Source organism: Pseudochaenichthys georgianus, chromosome 20 (genome assembly GCF_902827115.2).
Source record: "Pseudochaenichthys georgianus chromosome 20, fPseGeo1.2, whole genome shotgun sequence".
Classification (NCBI taxonomy): domain Eukaryota; kingdom Metazoa; phylum Chordata; class Actinopteri; order Perciformes; family Channichthyidae; genus Pseudochaenichthys; species Pseudochaenichthys georgianus.
Window position 1 is genome coordinate 5,258,288 of NC_047522.1, and position 17,496 is coordinate 5,275,783.

The 17,496-nt window shown below is 40.8% G+C and overlaps 1 protein-coding gene across 2 annotated transcripts in view; it reads left to right on the top strand.

The window, feature by feature from the left end:
* The window catches only part of LOC117465544 (guanine nucleotide exchange factor VAV3), an 82,458-nt gene that overhangs the window by 53,624 nt on the left and 11,338 nt on the right, over nucleotides 1-17,496 (top strand). For both annotated transcript variants that reach the window (XM_034108404.2, XM_034108406.2), the window contains exons 15-23: nucleotides 1,458-1,567; nucleotides 5,441-5,542; nucleotides 7,027-7,118; nucleotides 9,852-9,874; nucleotides 11,072-11,090; nucleotides 13,759-13,889; nucleotides 15,801-15,866; nucleotides 16,524-16,558; nucleotides 16,654-16,770. In XM_034108404.2, the coding sequence (XP_033964295.1) occupies nucleotides 1,458-1,567; nucleotides 5,441-5,542; nucleotides 7,027-7,118; nucleotides 9,852-9,874; nucleotides 11,072-11,090; nucleotides 13,759-13,889; nucleotides 15,801-15,866; nucleotides 16,524-16,558; nucleotides 16,654-16,770 (695 nt within the window). The remainder of the gene's footprint in view (nucleotides 1-1,457; nucleotides 1,568-5,440; nucleotides 5,543-7,026; nucleotides 7,119-9,851; nucleotides 9,875-11,071; nucleotides 11,091-13,758; nucleotides 13,890-15,800; nucleotides 15,867-16,523; nucleotides 16,559-16,653; nucleotides 16,771-17,496) is intronic.

Here is a 17,496-nt window from a genome sequence, read left to right on the forward strand (position 1 = left end):
TGGTCCTATCATGAAACCTCGCGTTGGGCCTGACTAGTCGCAGTCGCACACACACACACACACACACACACACACACACACACACACACACACACACACACACACACACACACACACACACACACACACACACACACACACACACACACACACACACAGAATACTAAGTGCCAAGTGGCAAAAATTATTGCCAGTCATAATGAGGAATGATATCTAAGGCGTGCCAGGAAACAATGACTGGGGGAATAATGATGTTGTAAATAGCAGACATTAGTAGGCTAAGACCCATATGGGAGTATAACGTTATTTTTTTATTGAAACCCCCGCTCTATCAGTATCATTTACCTCTGACATGATGCAGTTTCCTTTATTGTGGAATTGCCAAAGATGACCGTAGCTGTCTGAAGAAAGCAGCAAAAATAATCACATGTACATGCATCTGGAGGGAACACCAAATAACCTCCAAGTCCAATCGTTTCTAGAATGATGTACACAGCAGTTCAAAAAGTGTTGCGCATACAATAGACTAAGGACAACATTTCCAGCTGTTAAAAATACTTTATTTACTTAATAGGTGATAATATGTGAACGTTATATGCATGTTTCCGCTGCCCCCTGAGTGGCCAAACAGGTTTATTGTTCACTGGCAGATTGACCTACTGTAAAACACTTCAAAAAGGGTATTTTAGGAAAATCAAAGGAATTACTTTCATTATCAGTCTGGAAGTATGATCCTTTTACATTTCTAAGGCGATACCAAGCAAACAAAAAGTCCAAACTCCTCTACCTTCTGTTACAAATTGGTTGCTCGAGATATATTTGCCAGCGCAAGTCTTGGTGTCCGCTGGGAATGCCTCTGCAGAGCGATGCTTTCCTTTTCTCTTTGCTCTCAATTGAATGGATGAGCCTCTGCGCTTGCCTGACAGCACTGAGAGCTTGGCATGTTTTTTCGCCTTCAGATATGAGTGCTAGAAGTTCAAAACCCCACATAGGAGCCATAAAAAGTGCATCACACAAGCATCTGTTTAGCGATGCCATCTGAAGAGCCGAGGCATGTGTTGACACAGAAGCTAATAGACTCATATTTAGCCTTTGAAGTGGGTAATGACGGCCGATTACAGGCCCACTCGCACTACTTGGGTACGTGCATGCTGTCTGATGCCCAGCAGTGACATGGCTACCTCACACTCTTCCCTGTCTCCATTATGCTCGTCTTCTTCTTCTCTCGTCTCTATCTGTCAGTGCTGCCACCCTTCAGCTTTTGTGTTTGCTCTCCCAGAGGCATCCATCTTTCATTTCAAATCTCTTTGTCTCCATCTGTCTCCCTGCATCCCGTCTCCTTCAGCTCCTGCCCCCTTCTGCTCCGTTTGTCTTTCACTTGAAACCCCTCAATTTATTTATTTGCCGTTGTCTCGTTTTCTGTCTGAAACATGCGTGTTTTTTCTTTCCTGTTGCAGTGGTCCTACGGCTTCTACCTCACTCACAACCAGGGCCAGAGCGGCTTTGAATTCTTCTTCAAGACCAAAGAGCTGAAGAAGAAGTGGCTGGAACAGTTTGGCATGGCCATGTGAGTTTGTTTTTTCTGCGAGTGTGTGTATTTGCATCACAGAAGTGTGTGAGTCTTTGTCCCCGCTGCATTTTGTCACAGCATCAAAAAACTCACGCCGTTTGTCCTGTTATTCAAGTTTGGCTACTTGATGATTTGTGAGCCACGCGACACGGTGTGCGACTTATAATCTCGTCTTTTAGTCACTAACTTTCAAAAGCAGAAGCTGACTGAAAATGCACACAAAAGTTAATTTCGCAGTATTTTAATAATATTTAGTGCTTTTCACTCTATTGGTTAGACACTTGAATGGATCATCAGATGTAGTTAAACTGCCAAAAACAGTCCACATCCTGAACAGGAATCTAGTTCAACTGAACTGAAACCAGTACCAAGAGAGAACTATAGTATTTCACTTCTGGAGCCAAAAAATAGTCATCTTTTAAATGTACCCACCTCTGTCTTTCACAGTTTCGACACATACAGGCCAGACAAGTTGAATGGGGTATACAATAACTTCAGGAAAAGGTATCTAGATTTGAATTTCAACTGAAGTCTTAAACACAATTTAAATGACACTGGACATAGTGTGAAAACAGAAGAGTATCTAAACCACAGGGAGATGTGTAAAGATTAGGCATTGCTTGCTTGGTTACAGCCACGAGACAAAATAAACATGTTGTGGCTCAGTTTGTGACATTTGAGACGCCAAACCAGAGATACTTTTACAACTACTTTTAAACCAAACTACACGAGTCTGGAGGACTGGCCAAAAACAACAAAAGATAAATGAGGGAAGTCCGGGCCAGCCACACCAGGGGCGGTCAGACCCTGACCTTCCCCTAAACTAAAAGGCCAATACATAGAACTAAACTAAGACAGAAAGCCTTAGTTAACTCTACCAGATCCCAGAACCTCAAAATATACTAATATAAATAAAGAGCAAACTCAAAAAGGACAACTGAGTGCTGTAGCGTCTGACCGCATCAACAGAGAGGCAGCCAGATTCTCTCTCCTTCAGCCTTCCTTATGTATGGAGAATCAAGAAGGACAGCAGCACCTGACGAAAGGAGGAGCCAATCAGTGATCAGGAGCACCTGTGCCTAAGGAGCTAAGAACCATGAAATCAAGCTACAATAAGTGGAGGAATCTGTCTGATGGAATTGGCACCAGAAAAAACTAGACATATTGCACAGCGACGCAGAATCCTACATGCCCAGTACAACAGGTCCATTAGGAGCTGTGAAATCTCTTGGTAAGGTTTAAAAACATAACCCAGATGATGTCATGGCGGTGTGTTGTCAGGGTTACACTGGTTCAGTCTCAAAGACTGCATTTGAACAGAAAGCATATTTAACAAACTGAAGGTGTGAGGTTTGAGGATGTGTGAGTTCACCAGATAGTGTGTCACAAAAGATAGTGTTGTTATTGGAAATGCAGGCAAGAGTATTTTATTGCAAAGTAACAGACTTTTCTTTTAAGAAAGCACTCATTAGAGAGAAACACATCCTATGCATTGTATTTAACATGGACGGCAATAATAACAGTGAACTGCATACACATGTTTTAAAACCCAGTGATAAACCACCATCCCCCCGCTTGTTCTGCATCTCTGTCAGCGAGGCATACGATACCTGTTGTTAGATGCTTGAATACATTTCCATTAGCATCAGTTTAGTTAAGAACTGAGAAAGAAAATCTGTGAAATATCATTTTTAAGTGGCAAAGGAAAGCAACAGGCGGATGGAAGAGGATTGGGAAGATGTAGCGTGGTGTGATGTGAAAACAGCTGCTTTGGTTGATTAACTTTTGGAGCTAAATTAACGAGCTGCGAGAATAGAAAGGCGTTGCCAGACGATCACACTCTCCCACAGCGATGCTCAACAGCTGATCTGTGAACGGTTGTTTTCGCTCACATGCCACCTGTTTTACTGCATGACAAATGTTCGGTAGACAAATACAGAAAGTAGAAACTGGTTTTTGAACAGCCGTGAGTGAGCAGCCCATCCTTGAAAGTAAGAAGAAGACTGAAAATGAAGTCATTTTGTATTTCTGGGTTTTAAAGTCCTTCAAACCGAAGCGGCTAACTCTCAGCGGTCCGACAAAGTTGCATCGTGCATATTTAAACGCTTCAGAAAGAGTGAAACTGGAAGAAGGCGGTCATACTCTGAAAGTCAAGAAAAGTGAGTCACGATGTTTATCCTATAGCACACTATCCAATATATTTAGGTGTTATTACTTGATGACATTGACCTTCTTTCTTGTCAGAAATATAAAATGTCTAGTTGATAACAATCTTCCGTTCAATATGGATACGTCTCAGTACAGAGGAGATCTCTCTTTCTTCTTTGACAACATTTTTACCAATCTTCCCAAAACATGTTAATTTTGAGTTGACAAGTAGCACCTGTGCATATAAAGCTTGTGTCATCATGTCTATCTATTATAACAATGAAAACACCGAAAAGACAGACCTCTTCAATTGGAAACAAACAGGGAATTGTGCTACAGGCAAACTCTATTTGTCTTTCCTTTCTCACACACACACACACATAAATGCATCCATATCCCAAGGGGCCAAGAATACTTCTATATTCGCGTCAGGAAGACCTTGCCTGTCTATTTGCAATTGTCTCCTTCCCACTTCAAAGACGCGTATCAGTGTTTCCTGCAGTTATAAGTGGCCCTTTTTGGGGGGTTTTGTTTCCTTTTAATATTCACATTTTCATCAAAGAACAAAGCAGTTGGTAATAAACATTAGGAAACAAACACAGAAACGTATTTCCCTTCATTCATTGGGTTAATCTGGGACTCCTACTACAGAGTTTGAAATGCTGGTTATAATTATCAAGCCCAAATGTCATCCTTTTATTTCATTCCGCAAGTCTTAGTCTCATCACGGTAAGACAGTTACATGAGCAGAGACTACATTTAAACTCAGTGGTGCGTTTAAGACATTCCAACACTGGCCATTTTGGTTGACACTGCATTTCAAACGGAAGAAACGTTTAGTCTTTTGAAAGCTTTGTTTATTGTTTTTCCCCCGGATCTTTTGACATTGTGAATGCAACTCTTCTCGACACATCGCTCTCACATCCCGGTGTCAGAGGAACACACCTCGATTCATAAACAAGAGCATTTTGGGGGAAGATTCACTGCTTGAACTTCATTAGCATGTCACATACGATTTATCTCAACTAAACTTCAACTTCATGCAAGGTGATTTTTCTGGAAGTCAGTCTGAAAAGTGGTATATATATATATATATATATATATATATATATATATATATATAAAAACTTGGAGAATGCAAATACAGCAAGGTGCACAATAGTGTGACTCCATTAATACATCAAAACTCTGTTGCTGTGTTATCCATTATAAAACTAATCTAAAATTATTCCTTTTAGAAGATGTGTAGATTGAGAGTCCAGGGGTGGCTGTGTAGGATTTTCTCTGAAATGTGTGATCCAAACATTTCCAATAATTCAAGAATATTGCGTCAAAAAGTCACAATTTATTAAAATGAGAGCATTTGTAAGACATTATCAGTGTTTCTTTACTCCAAACGTAAATATAAATAAATAGAATACATCCGATGACTTGCTGAAATTAAATTGTGCGTTTTGTTTTAAGATTAAGATTAACATTACAAACACACATGCATAGGACCTATAGGTCTGAATACAGATATGCACAAACATGCATTTTATAGAGTGTAGAGGCTAGGTTGTCCGGCATAGGATACGTACATATTTATGAGAGTTCTAAATATGCGTTAATACAAAACATCTAACATAATAACCTCCTTAATTGGAATATTCTTCAGCAAATACAATCTTAGATCGTAACCAATCAATACCTAATGTTTGTTGTGTGTTATGTCTTGTTTAGATCCAACATTCGCCCAGAGAACGCCACAAACAACCTCCACGAGTTCAACATGCACACCTTTGAAAGGATCACCTCCTGCAACTCTTGCCACATGCTGCTGAGGTAAGAGGCCAGTTGCTGTTCACACACATGCACAAACACACACAGTGGAAGCAGCCCATCACTCCTTCAAAGCTATCGTCAAACATAAAGGCCGGCGACGAGACCCCTTCCCTTCTGTCTCTCGGGACTCCTTTGAAAGACCTCCACCTCCTCTCCCTCTCCGGTGCAGCCTTACAATCTATTCGTCACTTTCCTTCTTCTCCTCTCTTCCTCTGCACATGTGCCTTAGTTACGCAAAGTTTCCTTTGAATTCGCTGAATGGTATCGGCACCCAGAGGTCCGCGTCCATGGTCTCACCGCGAGAACGATTGAGCGGTTTCACCTACCGGAAGAGACGTGTCTGTCACACTCCAGCACTTCCTCAAGGCAATGGATGGGTAGGGGACAGGATTATTGCACTGTGACTATTGAGAGCCACACACTGAACTCACCAACATTTACTGAGGATAAAGTGTGAAGAAAAAACAAGAATAATGCAGGGAAGTCTCAATCGGCATGTGAAGTGCCACGTGTCTTTTATTTGAAGTGTTACAAGGATTTATTGGACCTATTGTGCCTTTGTTTGAAGTGCCTTTTGAATAACAATGGATTCACTTGACAATAGAAATGTAACCTCATATCTAACAGGTATCAAATATCTAATGACTTCATGAATCATAATCTATCAAGCCAAGTGCGATTATTTGATTTTAAGAAGTGTTAGATATTATTTTATAAAAGCAACAGCTCATATCAGACATCTTGTGTACTATACTAGTACTCAGTATGATAAGAAATACAAGAGCACATGATTTGCTGAGGTGATTTGAAGGACAATAAGAAAACATGAACCTTGTAGAAGTTTACATTTGAAAGGAAAGTCTTAAACATATTTCCTTTTATATGATTTCAAATGGGTTAGGGTTTAAATGTGCATATTTCACCCTCACCCCCATGCATGAAACTTCACACTATGTCATGTTACACTCACGCTTCTATCGGCTTGAGATCCAACATATTGCACGTGATAATCTAAGGGGCGGGACATCTCAAGTGGTTGACCAATCACAACAGAGCTAACCCATCAGAGCACACTGGGCTCTGGTTTCAGACAGAGGGTGAAAAGAGGTGCACAGGAGAGACACATAAAGAGCTTTTTGAACATTAAACTATGTAAACATGTCACAGAAGAGACACAACATACGAATATGAACCTGAACATGAGCAGAATGGGGCCCCTTTAAAGCCTGTGAATGGAAACATAACACTGCTGCTTGTGTGTGCACATATCATTTACACAACAAGTGTCAGTATCTTCTTTCAAGTAGGAGCTGATGCATGTTGATCTTTTTTATAGTGTAAAGTGAAAGTCATTGGAGAGAGCTTCCCTTACCACACCTGTTTCAATGGTTTTTTTTCTAAACTTCTGGCTGATATCCTAGTACTGCTGAGGTAGAACAGCCTGGAGCAATTAAAGTAAACTTGTCCTGTTCGTCTGTCTGCAGGGGCATCTTTAACCAGGGCTACCTGTGCTCCAAGTGCGGTTTAGGTGCCCATAAAGAATGCCTGGGCCGCTTTGGCAGCTGTGGAAAAACAGGTAACACACTCCTGCTTCACACATGCAAATACAACTCTATGACTTTATTGCACAACCTCATATCAGGAACATCTAGGGCAGGGGTCTCAAACTCAAGGCCCGGGGGCCAAATCCGGCCCGCGACTTCATTTTATGTGGCCCCGCAAGAGCTTTCATAGAATATAATACGTTTATTATACGGTTACATGCCACTTTACAGAAGCACGTTGCCCATAAACGATATGTCCCACAATGCATCTCGTTTTGTGGCATGCGCACTGAAGAGACTTGCAATTATTTGCCCTGGACTTCTGTTTTCAGACGTAGTTAATTACTAAGTTATTATCCTATCCCATAATAATCCAATTCAGAGGCAATAATGTAATATAATACATTATTTTATATATATATATTATATATTTATATAGTTACAACCTTTATGCGAATGTGGCCCGCGATGAAATTGAGTTTGACACCCCTGATCTAGAGTGTGATTATTCATCAGGTAACATTTTATCAAGAACAAAATGACAGCACTTGAATTACTCATACATACTAATACATGAACATAAATGCACTTTTAATGTTGTAATAAAACCATATTGACAGAGAACACATACAACCTGTTAAAATACGTATTACTGGTTAGTTGAGAAAATTAGCTAACATACAGAGATATGTTCTGAAAAGTGGAACTGTTGGTATTAGGGTTGCTCTTAATAAACCAGAAGTTTTAGGTGTCTTTATTTCCACCAACCAAGGTCATCGAGTTGTAGATCAATATTGCAGATATTCGTTCAAGAGCTCCCTGGCTTCGCTGGGTGGTTATGACACTTCAGAGCACCTTAAAGGCAATGCCACTGTGTATCATTGCACCGCTCCCCACAGCTTAGTAGTACTTTTACTGAGGAGTTTTATGAAACTCCTGACTTTTTTATTATGCCCCTGTTGTGCATCTGTCACTCAGCTCCCTGAGCAGAAGCCCTGACAGCTCTGAGAGAAATAGCGGGAAAACTTCAGTACATGTGGAATGAAAGGAAGGCCTTCAGAAACTAGCTTAGCATGTCCTCTGCGAATGTGTGAGAGAATGCATGAAGAGAAAAAACTAGATTCACACTTTTAGTTTGTGAAAACTCTTTCAGGTCTTAAAAGTGCATGCTTGTGTTCTAGTGGCTCTAAAACTCTGCACAGTAAAGCGAGCAGGTTTTACTGATACAACCCCGCATGTCACAATGTCGTGTTTGTCCGTATTCCCCTTGGCACACTGCCAAATCCGTTTGGCCCCGGCATCTGTCACGCTGCTAGCAGGTCGCAGAGGCAATAACGCCGCGGCCAGTCCCACCTGGGCACGCTGGGTACCTGAGTAGATCTGGGCAACACCGGCGGCCAGAGAGCCGGTGAAGACTGGGGTGTCGGTTTGAATTCCCCCTCTCATTACTCCACTCAGAACCCACCCTCTGAGGCTGGTGCAGTGAAATGTGCAAGGCCGAGGAGGACCAGTGCTTTAGCAGCATACTAAAGGAAAATAACTTTAAGAAGTCCTAAAAGTACAAGAACGTCTACCCAGTTACAAAAATAGTAAGATTTTTTTTTGCAGCAACTTTGTCTGATGTCCATTTGACCAGAATAATTAACTTTTTCCCTCAAATGCTCAGAAAGCCGACTTAATGTCAGTGTGTACAGATATAGCACACATGCAGGGCTGCACAAGCACACACTCACAGCAACACAGTAGACAGGTGTGTGTGTGTGTGTGTGCGTGCGTGCGTGCGAGTGCGTGCGTGCGTGCGACTAGTCAGGTGTGTGTTTGTGGTTTATGTGTCATAGATAAGCCATTGTTTACTTCAATTTATCTCTGTTATCAGCTGTGAGGTGTTTGCGTAACAGGTCATGGTTCACATAAGGAACAACAGGCCTACTGAGAGATGTTTGTGTGTGTGTGTGTGTGTGTGTGTGTGTGTGTGTGTGTGTGTGTGTGTGTGTGTGTGTGTGTGTGTGTGTGTGTGTGTGTGTGTGTGTGTGTGTGTGTGTGTGTGTGTGTGTGTGTGTGTGTGTGTGTGTGTGTGTGTGTGTGTGTGTGTGTGTGTGTGTGTGTGTGTGTGTGTGTGTGTGTGTGTTTAGGCAGTGCATGTACAGTGCATACATGTGTGGCTTTCTGCCAGCTAGGGTGTGTGTGTGTAAGTGTGAAGGTATTTGTGTGTTTATGCAACTGCGCTGTTTGTACAGGTACAGGAGTACTCTTGTGTGTGTGTGTGTGTGTGTGTGTGTGTGTGTGTGTGTGTGTGTGTGTGTGTGTGTGTGTGTGTGTGTGTGTGTGTGTGTGTGTGTGTGTGTGTGTGTGTGTGTGTGTGTGTGTGTGTGTGTGTGTGTGTGTGTGTGTGTGTGTGTGTGTGTGTGTGTGTGTGTGTGTGTGTGTGTGTGTGTGTGTGTGTGTGTGTGTGTGTGTGTGTGTGTGTGCGTCTGTGTGTGTACAGGGGGTGTAACCTGTCCCTCAGGGAGCCAATGAAAGAAACTGGTGGAGCAAAAACCTCAGGTCTGCCTCCCCCCTCCTCTCCACCCCACTGCCTCGTTACCTCCTCTATCCTAGCTGTCAGGTAGAGGCAGCGCAGCAAAACAAGCGAACCCCGGTCAGACACGAGCGTCCACCTCCTCCACTAATGAGGGAGTGTTGCCTTGTACCGACGAGTATGTGCAAGTGTTTGCGTGCACCTGCTAACCCGTCATTCACTATGCCTGTTATCAAACTTCTTTCAGATCCCGGCTCCGTCAGAACTCAGGTGAGCTGCTGTGTGTGTGTGTGTGTGTGTGTGTGTGTGTGTGTGTGTGTGTGTGTGTGTGTGTGTGTGTGTGTGTGTGTGTGTGTGTGTGTGTGTGTGTGTGTGTGTGTGTGTGTGTGTGTGTGTGTGTGTGTGTGTGTGTGTGTGTGTGTGTGTGTGTGTGTGTGTGTGTGTGTGTGTGTGTGTGTGTGTGTGTGTGTGTGTGTGTGTGTGTACTGTCTGCCGTTCACCTCCTCTCCAAAGCTCTGCTGCACTTTGAAGACTGCTCTCTCCTGCAGCTATTTGCCAAGGAGACTCCAATTGACTTTACTCGCTGCAGCCTTCCTGACACCAGACACGAGATGTTTTTGCAGATTTACCCTGAGTTGCCTCTGCTGTTTTTTTCAATCAAAAGTGTGCTTTTCTGCTACAATGCTCGGGCATGAAATTAGAGTGGGCTTACAACAATTATGCATACAAATCTAACATGCACATGCGGTTTTAGCCAACAATGATCCAATATCATCAACGAAGACACAAAACTGGAGTGAAATTGACACGTCCTTATTGTTTAAGTGCATTTTTGTGTACTTTTTATTAAGATTGTGCACAAAAAATGCTCAACACAAATTTTAAATCGCAAAAACATGTTGCAATACACAAAAATACACATGAATACAGCATGTTTTACTGTCATTCTTAATGGTAAAGCATAAGTACTATTTGTAACTGGAGAAATTAACTTGCTACATGCCAGCTAGACCATCACCAAAATATGAAAAAGTAATCATCTGGAATATATCCGGATTGCCCCCACTGCATCACAGTTCTTTGCCTGCGGCTTCAGTGCATGTGGTCTGGGTTTAAATAGGTAAGTATATCAGAACTGCCTCATGTGGCCTGTTTAGAGTAGATAGCAGACTGGGTTGAAATATTAATTGTGTGTGTGCATCAGTAGATGGAGGTATTGGTAGCATTAGGCTGTGTGTCTGAACATATTCAACTCACTGAGTGGAGCTAATCATTGATTCAGTAGGTGGTATGATGGGATGCATGTTGCACTGACTTTGGATGACGTGAGATGTTTGAATATACTTTCACCGTGCTTATGTGTGGAGAGAATGAACCTGTGATCAGTAGAAAAAAACAACAACTTTTCAGTCTGAATGTCCATGTGTTCCTGTCTCAGTGTGTAACTTTCTTTGTGTATTTTTTCAGAGCAAAGATAGAGATCCAGGTGAGAATCCAGAACACTACACCATATATCAATCCACCTCACACTCAGCTTCCTCTTGGTCCACTGACAATGTTTATGTGCACAGACAGAAAACAAATCCAGATTTTGAAATGTATGCCAGGCCACTATTGACATGTGCTAATACGAAATATCAGCATGCTGCAAGTTTCCGCTGATATCAGCTCTGAAAACATCAATTGACCTCCTCATAAAAATGATTACATTTTTCCTGGATGGCTCTCACTTCGGACTGCTATCAATATAGCTTTATTTAAAATGATCGTACTTTAAGATATTACCCCTTTTATGGCTGCAAATCTTTAATTTAATTTTAGATTCATCTGATGCTTATTTTTCTGATTAATTGTAAAAATTAAGTGTAAAAGATGTAAGTAAATAGTTAAAATGCCCCTCACACATAGAGCCACAGGTGACTTTTTCACATTTGAAATAATAAACCCAAAACACAAAGACATTTTTATTATAATGATATCGAGAGAGGCACACAATTGCTATCAAATCAAATTCTCTTGTTCTTCTGGTAATTAGATTCCGTATTAACCATGGTTGTGCACACACTTGTTCCCTTTCTGGGTTTCACTACCCACACATACAGTACAGTGGAAACACGCTGAACCAGTAGAAATACAATCAACCAGTAGAAATGCAATACTTCCTTCTCTCAGGTTGTGTGTCAGCAACCTGGCAGTTTTGCATGAATTGCTACTGGCATGGTGTCATATAATTGTTTTTCCTGGTATCAGAGGTAACCAGGCTCAGCGGGAGGAAGGGAGCCCGTGGCTACTTCCTCATTTTATCATTGCAGCTGAGACTCAATCTGAGTGCGAAATGCTCGTGTAAACAGTTTAAGTTAAATAAAACCAAAAATAGAATGCATAAAATAGCAAGTGTGTACAGTAAATATAGCTATTGTTATGTTATGCCTCCCTCCTGCGGCTTTCTGTTTCTCTATCTTCCTCCAGTAGAATGTGAATAACATGCAGCATCCTTTGAGCTGTGTGTGCACAGATGTGTGTGTGTGTTTCCACCTCACAGAGGGCCTTTAATCTCTCACAAACCTGGCTTCAACACTCATTTTCCCACCCCTCCATCCATTATGCTGCAGAAAATCATTTCTGACTGAAGACGCATTAAAATCAATAGGCGTTTGATTGCCCTGGCCCTCGGCGTTTCATAATATTTCGACGCTGCTCTCTTTGTCTGTTTTCAAAGGGGCGCTAACACTTTGCTTGTCCTTGTGTGGATAGGAATGCAATTCAGGCCCCAAGACTCAATTTTCCACGGCCCTGTGTCTTTAGAAGTCCTATTCATGTCATGCTGCCAGCCCCAGTGCTGCTGCTCTGGAACAGACCCTGAAAGCCTGATATAGATGTATTAGCTTTCAATACAATGTTGTTGATGTCTCTTTTATTTTCTCCTTTTCTTCATGCTCTCACTTGAATATTTTTTTTCCGTATTGTATTCCTGCACAACACTATCGCAAAACATTGCATTTAAGCATGTGAAATATGGACTGTTGATTTGTTTAACATAGGAGGGTGCTTTTTAACTGACATGTTTCAGTGATTTCTCAGTGAATAATAGGATCAAAGTTGGCCATTTTGCTAAATCAAATAGTGCTGACTGAGGTTATTTCAACAAACAAGTTCAGTATTATTAAAAAGCACTTATTTAAGTGCCAGTGCTAACCCTTACTATGTGATATATAACAGCCCGAGTGCTTCATTTAGTATTTGCATTAGAATATATAGCTGGTGAGGAAAAGTGATGCATACTATGAGCTTGAATGGATAGAAATGGTGACAACTAAATTAATAAATTCAACAAGTTTTTGTTACATACATACATCACATGGAAAAACATTTATTTGATACATTTCCCCCAATTCTCAATACATTGTCCCGCAGTAAACAGCGTCCACTCACTGTTGCTTATCTTTTATCTGCGAGCCTGATAACCAGCCATGCATGCCGTGCACTGTTGCTTATCAGTAATATGATAATGGGTCCAAATGATTTGCAAGGGCAGTGCACTGGTGACAAGGGGTGTGTTTGTGTGTGTGTGTACATATGTATACTCCCTCTCATTACCACCTATAACGGGGCCATGAATAGTTTAGTAGAGCAAAGACACACTTTGAGAATAGCAAACATGCCCTTTTTGGCCTGAGGTCATTGTTGCATATTCACACAGGTGTATATGGTCTCATGCAGCCAGGCATTCAAAGTGAAGAGACTTACATTTGTCCTCCTCTACTCAGATATATACAGGTCGTTTTTATAAAAAGGACATTTACTTAAACTGTCATCACACGAAAATAGTTTGTTAATTCAAATGTTGGCTTTTAGTTATATACTAAATACACTATATATGATATACTATATACTTAGTTATATACTAAATTCACCTTATTTCAAGATATTCATTAGATCATAAAAAAACTATAAAGTATTCCGTATAAAACTATTACCACCTCTAAGACATTTAATTAGTTCACAAGACAAAAAAACATTGTAAACACATTTTCTCTTTAAAATAGAATGTATTTTGTTTGATTTGGTAAATACATGTTTAGGGAAGGTTGATTTGCAGAGGTAGATTTGTTTTTGCAAACAGTATGCAGAAACCGACTGCATCTTTCTTGCAGGTTTGCCCAAGATGCTGGTGATCAGCAACTACTTTGGGGTGCCGAGCCCAACATCTGGTCCGGCACTCAGCATCCAGACGGGTGACATCATCGAATTAATCTGCGCCGACCTCCATAGCCCATGGTGGCAGGTCAGTGTTCACACGATCAATTAATCACATATTTAACAACACAAAAAAACTGACCTGCTGTATATAAATCTTAACTTATTCCTACCATCATATTCTGTAACAAGGGGAATCAGTAAGTCATATTTTGCTATAACTCACATCTGGTATGGTCCTCTTTTTCAAAATGTGTCATTAATGTGTCTTGTAAATTAAAGATACGTTCATTTAGGACATGTTATAACTGTGAATACTGTAGCATTCCAGCTGTGTTTTGCAGTTTTTACATGTTAACACCCACAGACAATTACACACACAGCAGAGCACTTGTTACGAGGAAGTTATACTGAGCCACACTGGAAATGAGATGCGTTTTTGTGTAGAAGTGTGTGTTTCAGTGGCAGAATCAAAGCGGTCATAATGATAAAATTGGGATTTTAACTGAGGCCTGAAAAGGGCATTGTATTGACATTAACTACTGTACTATTATTATAATCAGACATGTAATGAGGAAACCAACACATCTCATAGTACTTAATACAAAACAGATTTCAATTAACCCTGCATAAACGCTTAACTGGAGGCAGCTAAAGAAAAAATTCAATATCCATCACCTTCATAGCCAGCAGACCATAATCGTTTCGCTTCTTCTTGGGATGCGTGGAAATATAAAATCGATCACTGTAATTTCATTTCATTCAGCAGCAACCATCTGTTTACTCTGTCAGTGTAACCAGCTCTAATCACTATCACACTGTTAGCAAGGAGGCAGTAGAAAGCAAGGCTTTCCACAAAGACTGATCAAATGTGACAGGAGACGACCACAAAACCAGTGAAAAGGGCTGAGCTGGAAGTGGCTTTGTCTGAAAACACACCCCTGGGTGAGGCCTACTGTATGTCCCCTTAATAACCTCACATGACATTATTAAGTCTGACAGTTAAACAGGCAGCTTGTGTACCGCATATTAGTGCTCCAGCTGTTTCTGTGGTTACAGATCTGCAAACTACATAGTACATACATAAAAACATGTTAAAAATACAAATGTCAAGAGAGTACAACTGGCTACAAATACATAAAGGCCTTACAAAAACTACTCAGCCCTTAGACTTAACATTGGGAGAGTGTCATGTAAATTAAAATAGCATTTCTAAATGAAAATGTAAGAAAATAAAAAATTCTCAATAATAAAACAGAAAGAGATTGGCACAAATAGCAGCAAGGGCCGAGTGGTGATGCGATATACAGTAGGTCTCTTGTAAAATGTTTAGTTTTTAAACCATATCATACAAATGGATTTAGATTCAGATGAATGCAGGACACTGCTGCAATTTGCAGGTGTGGTTTATGACATGCACAACTCGAATTATGTAAGGAGATAAAAACAAAAACATCTTACATCATGCTTATTTACACATCTAAAGTTTGCATTGCATTCAATATCCTTACTCATGTATTGTACAAAGTGATTCGAGACCATTCAAAGTGGTTGCATGCTGCAGGTTATTGTGCATCTGTAGATAGCAGCAGAATGCATATGCACACATTCTTAATTTGCTAGACTTTTAAGCATCACATTCTTACAGCTATGGTATCCATGACTGGATGTTTGTCACATACGAATCAAATGTTGTGTCGGTGCACAGGACACAAGCAGCTTCATTAACCACAGCGTCAGAGGAAACCCACTACAGCCTCCCTATTTATACAGACTGAGTTCTCCTCGGTGTTTATAAATCAAGGCACAGAGTAAAACGAGTCATCACCATGGGAGGAATAAGGAACCCTCCTCTTTCCTTCTTCCTGTCAGCCATTCTTTCCACAATAGTTAACTAGGCTGTACATTTACACTGCTCGGTGTTGCAAGCTAATTGTTTCTGAATAATGGAGACAGAGTCAGCCAGATGTACGTAACGCAATTATCTCTGTGGTTTCAGGGCAAAATCCTGGCGACGAAAGAGGTTGGCTTCTTTCCAAGCGACGCTGTGAAGCCTTGCCCATGTGTAAGCAGCATTTCCTTCTAGAACTACATGAGGGCCTGTTGTAGAAACTTGTGTTTGCTACATGTATTTCCTTGTCGTGCGGTGGCGAGAGGATGGTTTGGGATTTGTGGGGCGAGGTAAAGTATTTAACCTGGCATGAGAAGAAAAACAGCCCATTGTGTTGTCTTATGAGATAAATGTAGTTTACTGTCGAATTCACTTTATCAATAAGAACAAGAGCAATTTCCTAGAAGGATAACGCAATACTTTATGTTGTGCAAACGTAACTGAAAAACTGAAAGGGAGAAATAATGGCGTGTTTTGTCTTCACTGACTTATTGCTTGTTTTTGTTCCTCCTTTCATAAATCTCCTGGATTTTCATGTTGCATTTGAAAAAATGAAATTCACACTATGTCCAGCTGCTTCAGGAATATGAGGTAGAATCTAGATAACAAATCACCATGTCTACACTTTTGTAAAGATAAGGAGCGCATTACGATTTGTTATTGGGGTTGTTAAAGCACCTGTTTTATATAAGAGCAAAACATCAGCATGAAAACATTTTGTAGACCTGGCGCCAAGTACTTTACTGCAGTGGTGTACTTTTATTGAGTGTGGATGAGTGTAAGTTATTGAAAATAACAACAACACATCTCCACTTCTGCTTTTTGCTACAGGTCCCGAAGCCTGTCGATTACTCGTCTCAAGCTTGGTATGTTCACAAAACAGCTGCAGTCTGAAAGTTCTCAAAGGTGAATGATACGTAGACAGCGTTTTCATTGTTTTCTTTTGGCTCTTGCGTTGCAGGTTTGCAGGGCCCATGGAGCGGCTTCAGGCAGGAGAAGAACTCCTTCACAGGGTCAACAGCACCTACTTGGTCCGCCATCGCAGCAGAGAATTCACAGAGTACGCCATCAGTATAAAGTAAGTCTCATATTTCTATAAAGTCAATTAAGAAACATCATATGCTCCGATTACACCTGGATTGATGGATTTCATTGGTTTAAATGAAATATAATGATAATACATTTGTATCATCAATCACAGATTACATTTAAAGAGCACTACTTTATTCGTAAAATGGTGTATGTGGTGACAACAGAATGAATATTTGACATGTTACTTTTTATTGAGTGATAATTAAAAGCTCGTCCTGGGTCCAGCTTTCAACAGTCCTTAGATTTTATGAGTTCACTTTAACATGTTTGTTCTGCATGCCTGCGGCTGCTAGACTTAAGCCAAACCACAGTATTGACCTCCTGGCTTTACCACAAGATTTGAGTGAATGTGCTTTGAGACTGTGGTTAACCACAATGATGTGTGTGAACCTGAGCAAACAGAGCAGATAAAGGCACATGTACTGTAGCAGTATTTATCATGAACCCACGAAAACAATCATATGTGTTTTTTATTAAAATCTTGGTAGTGATAAATTAACCCAGCACATTTCAGAAGGTTGGGATGCTAAGTGACTCGAGCCTACCATTGTATCTCATCTCAGTGTAAATTGTAGGCAGTGAAAGCACACCAGCACTCCTCTCCATGGGCTACGGAGACATTCCTTTAAATTCATTCAACTTCTTTTGGCATCCTTTTCTTCCCTGGAAAGTATCGCTTTCAGTTCCCTTCAAGTTCTCGTGCACTGAAGTC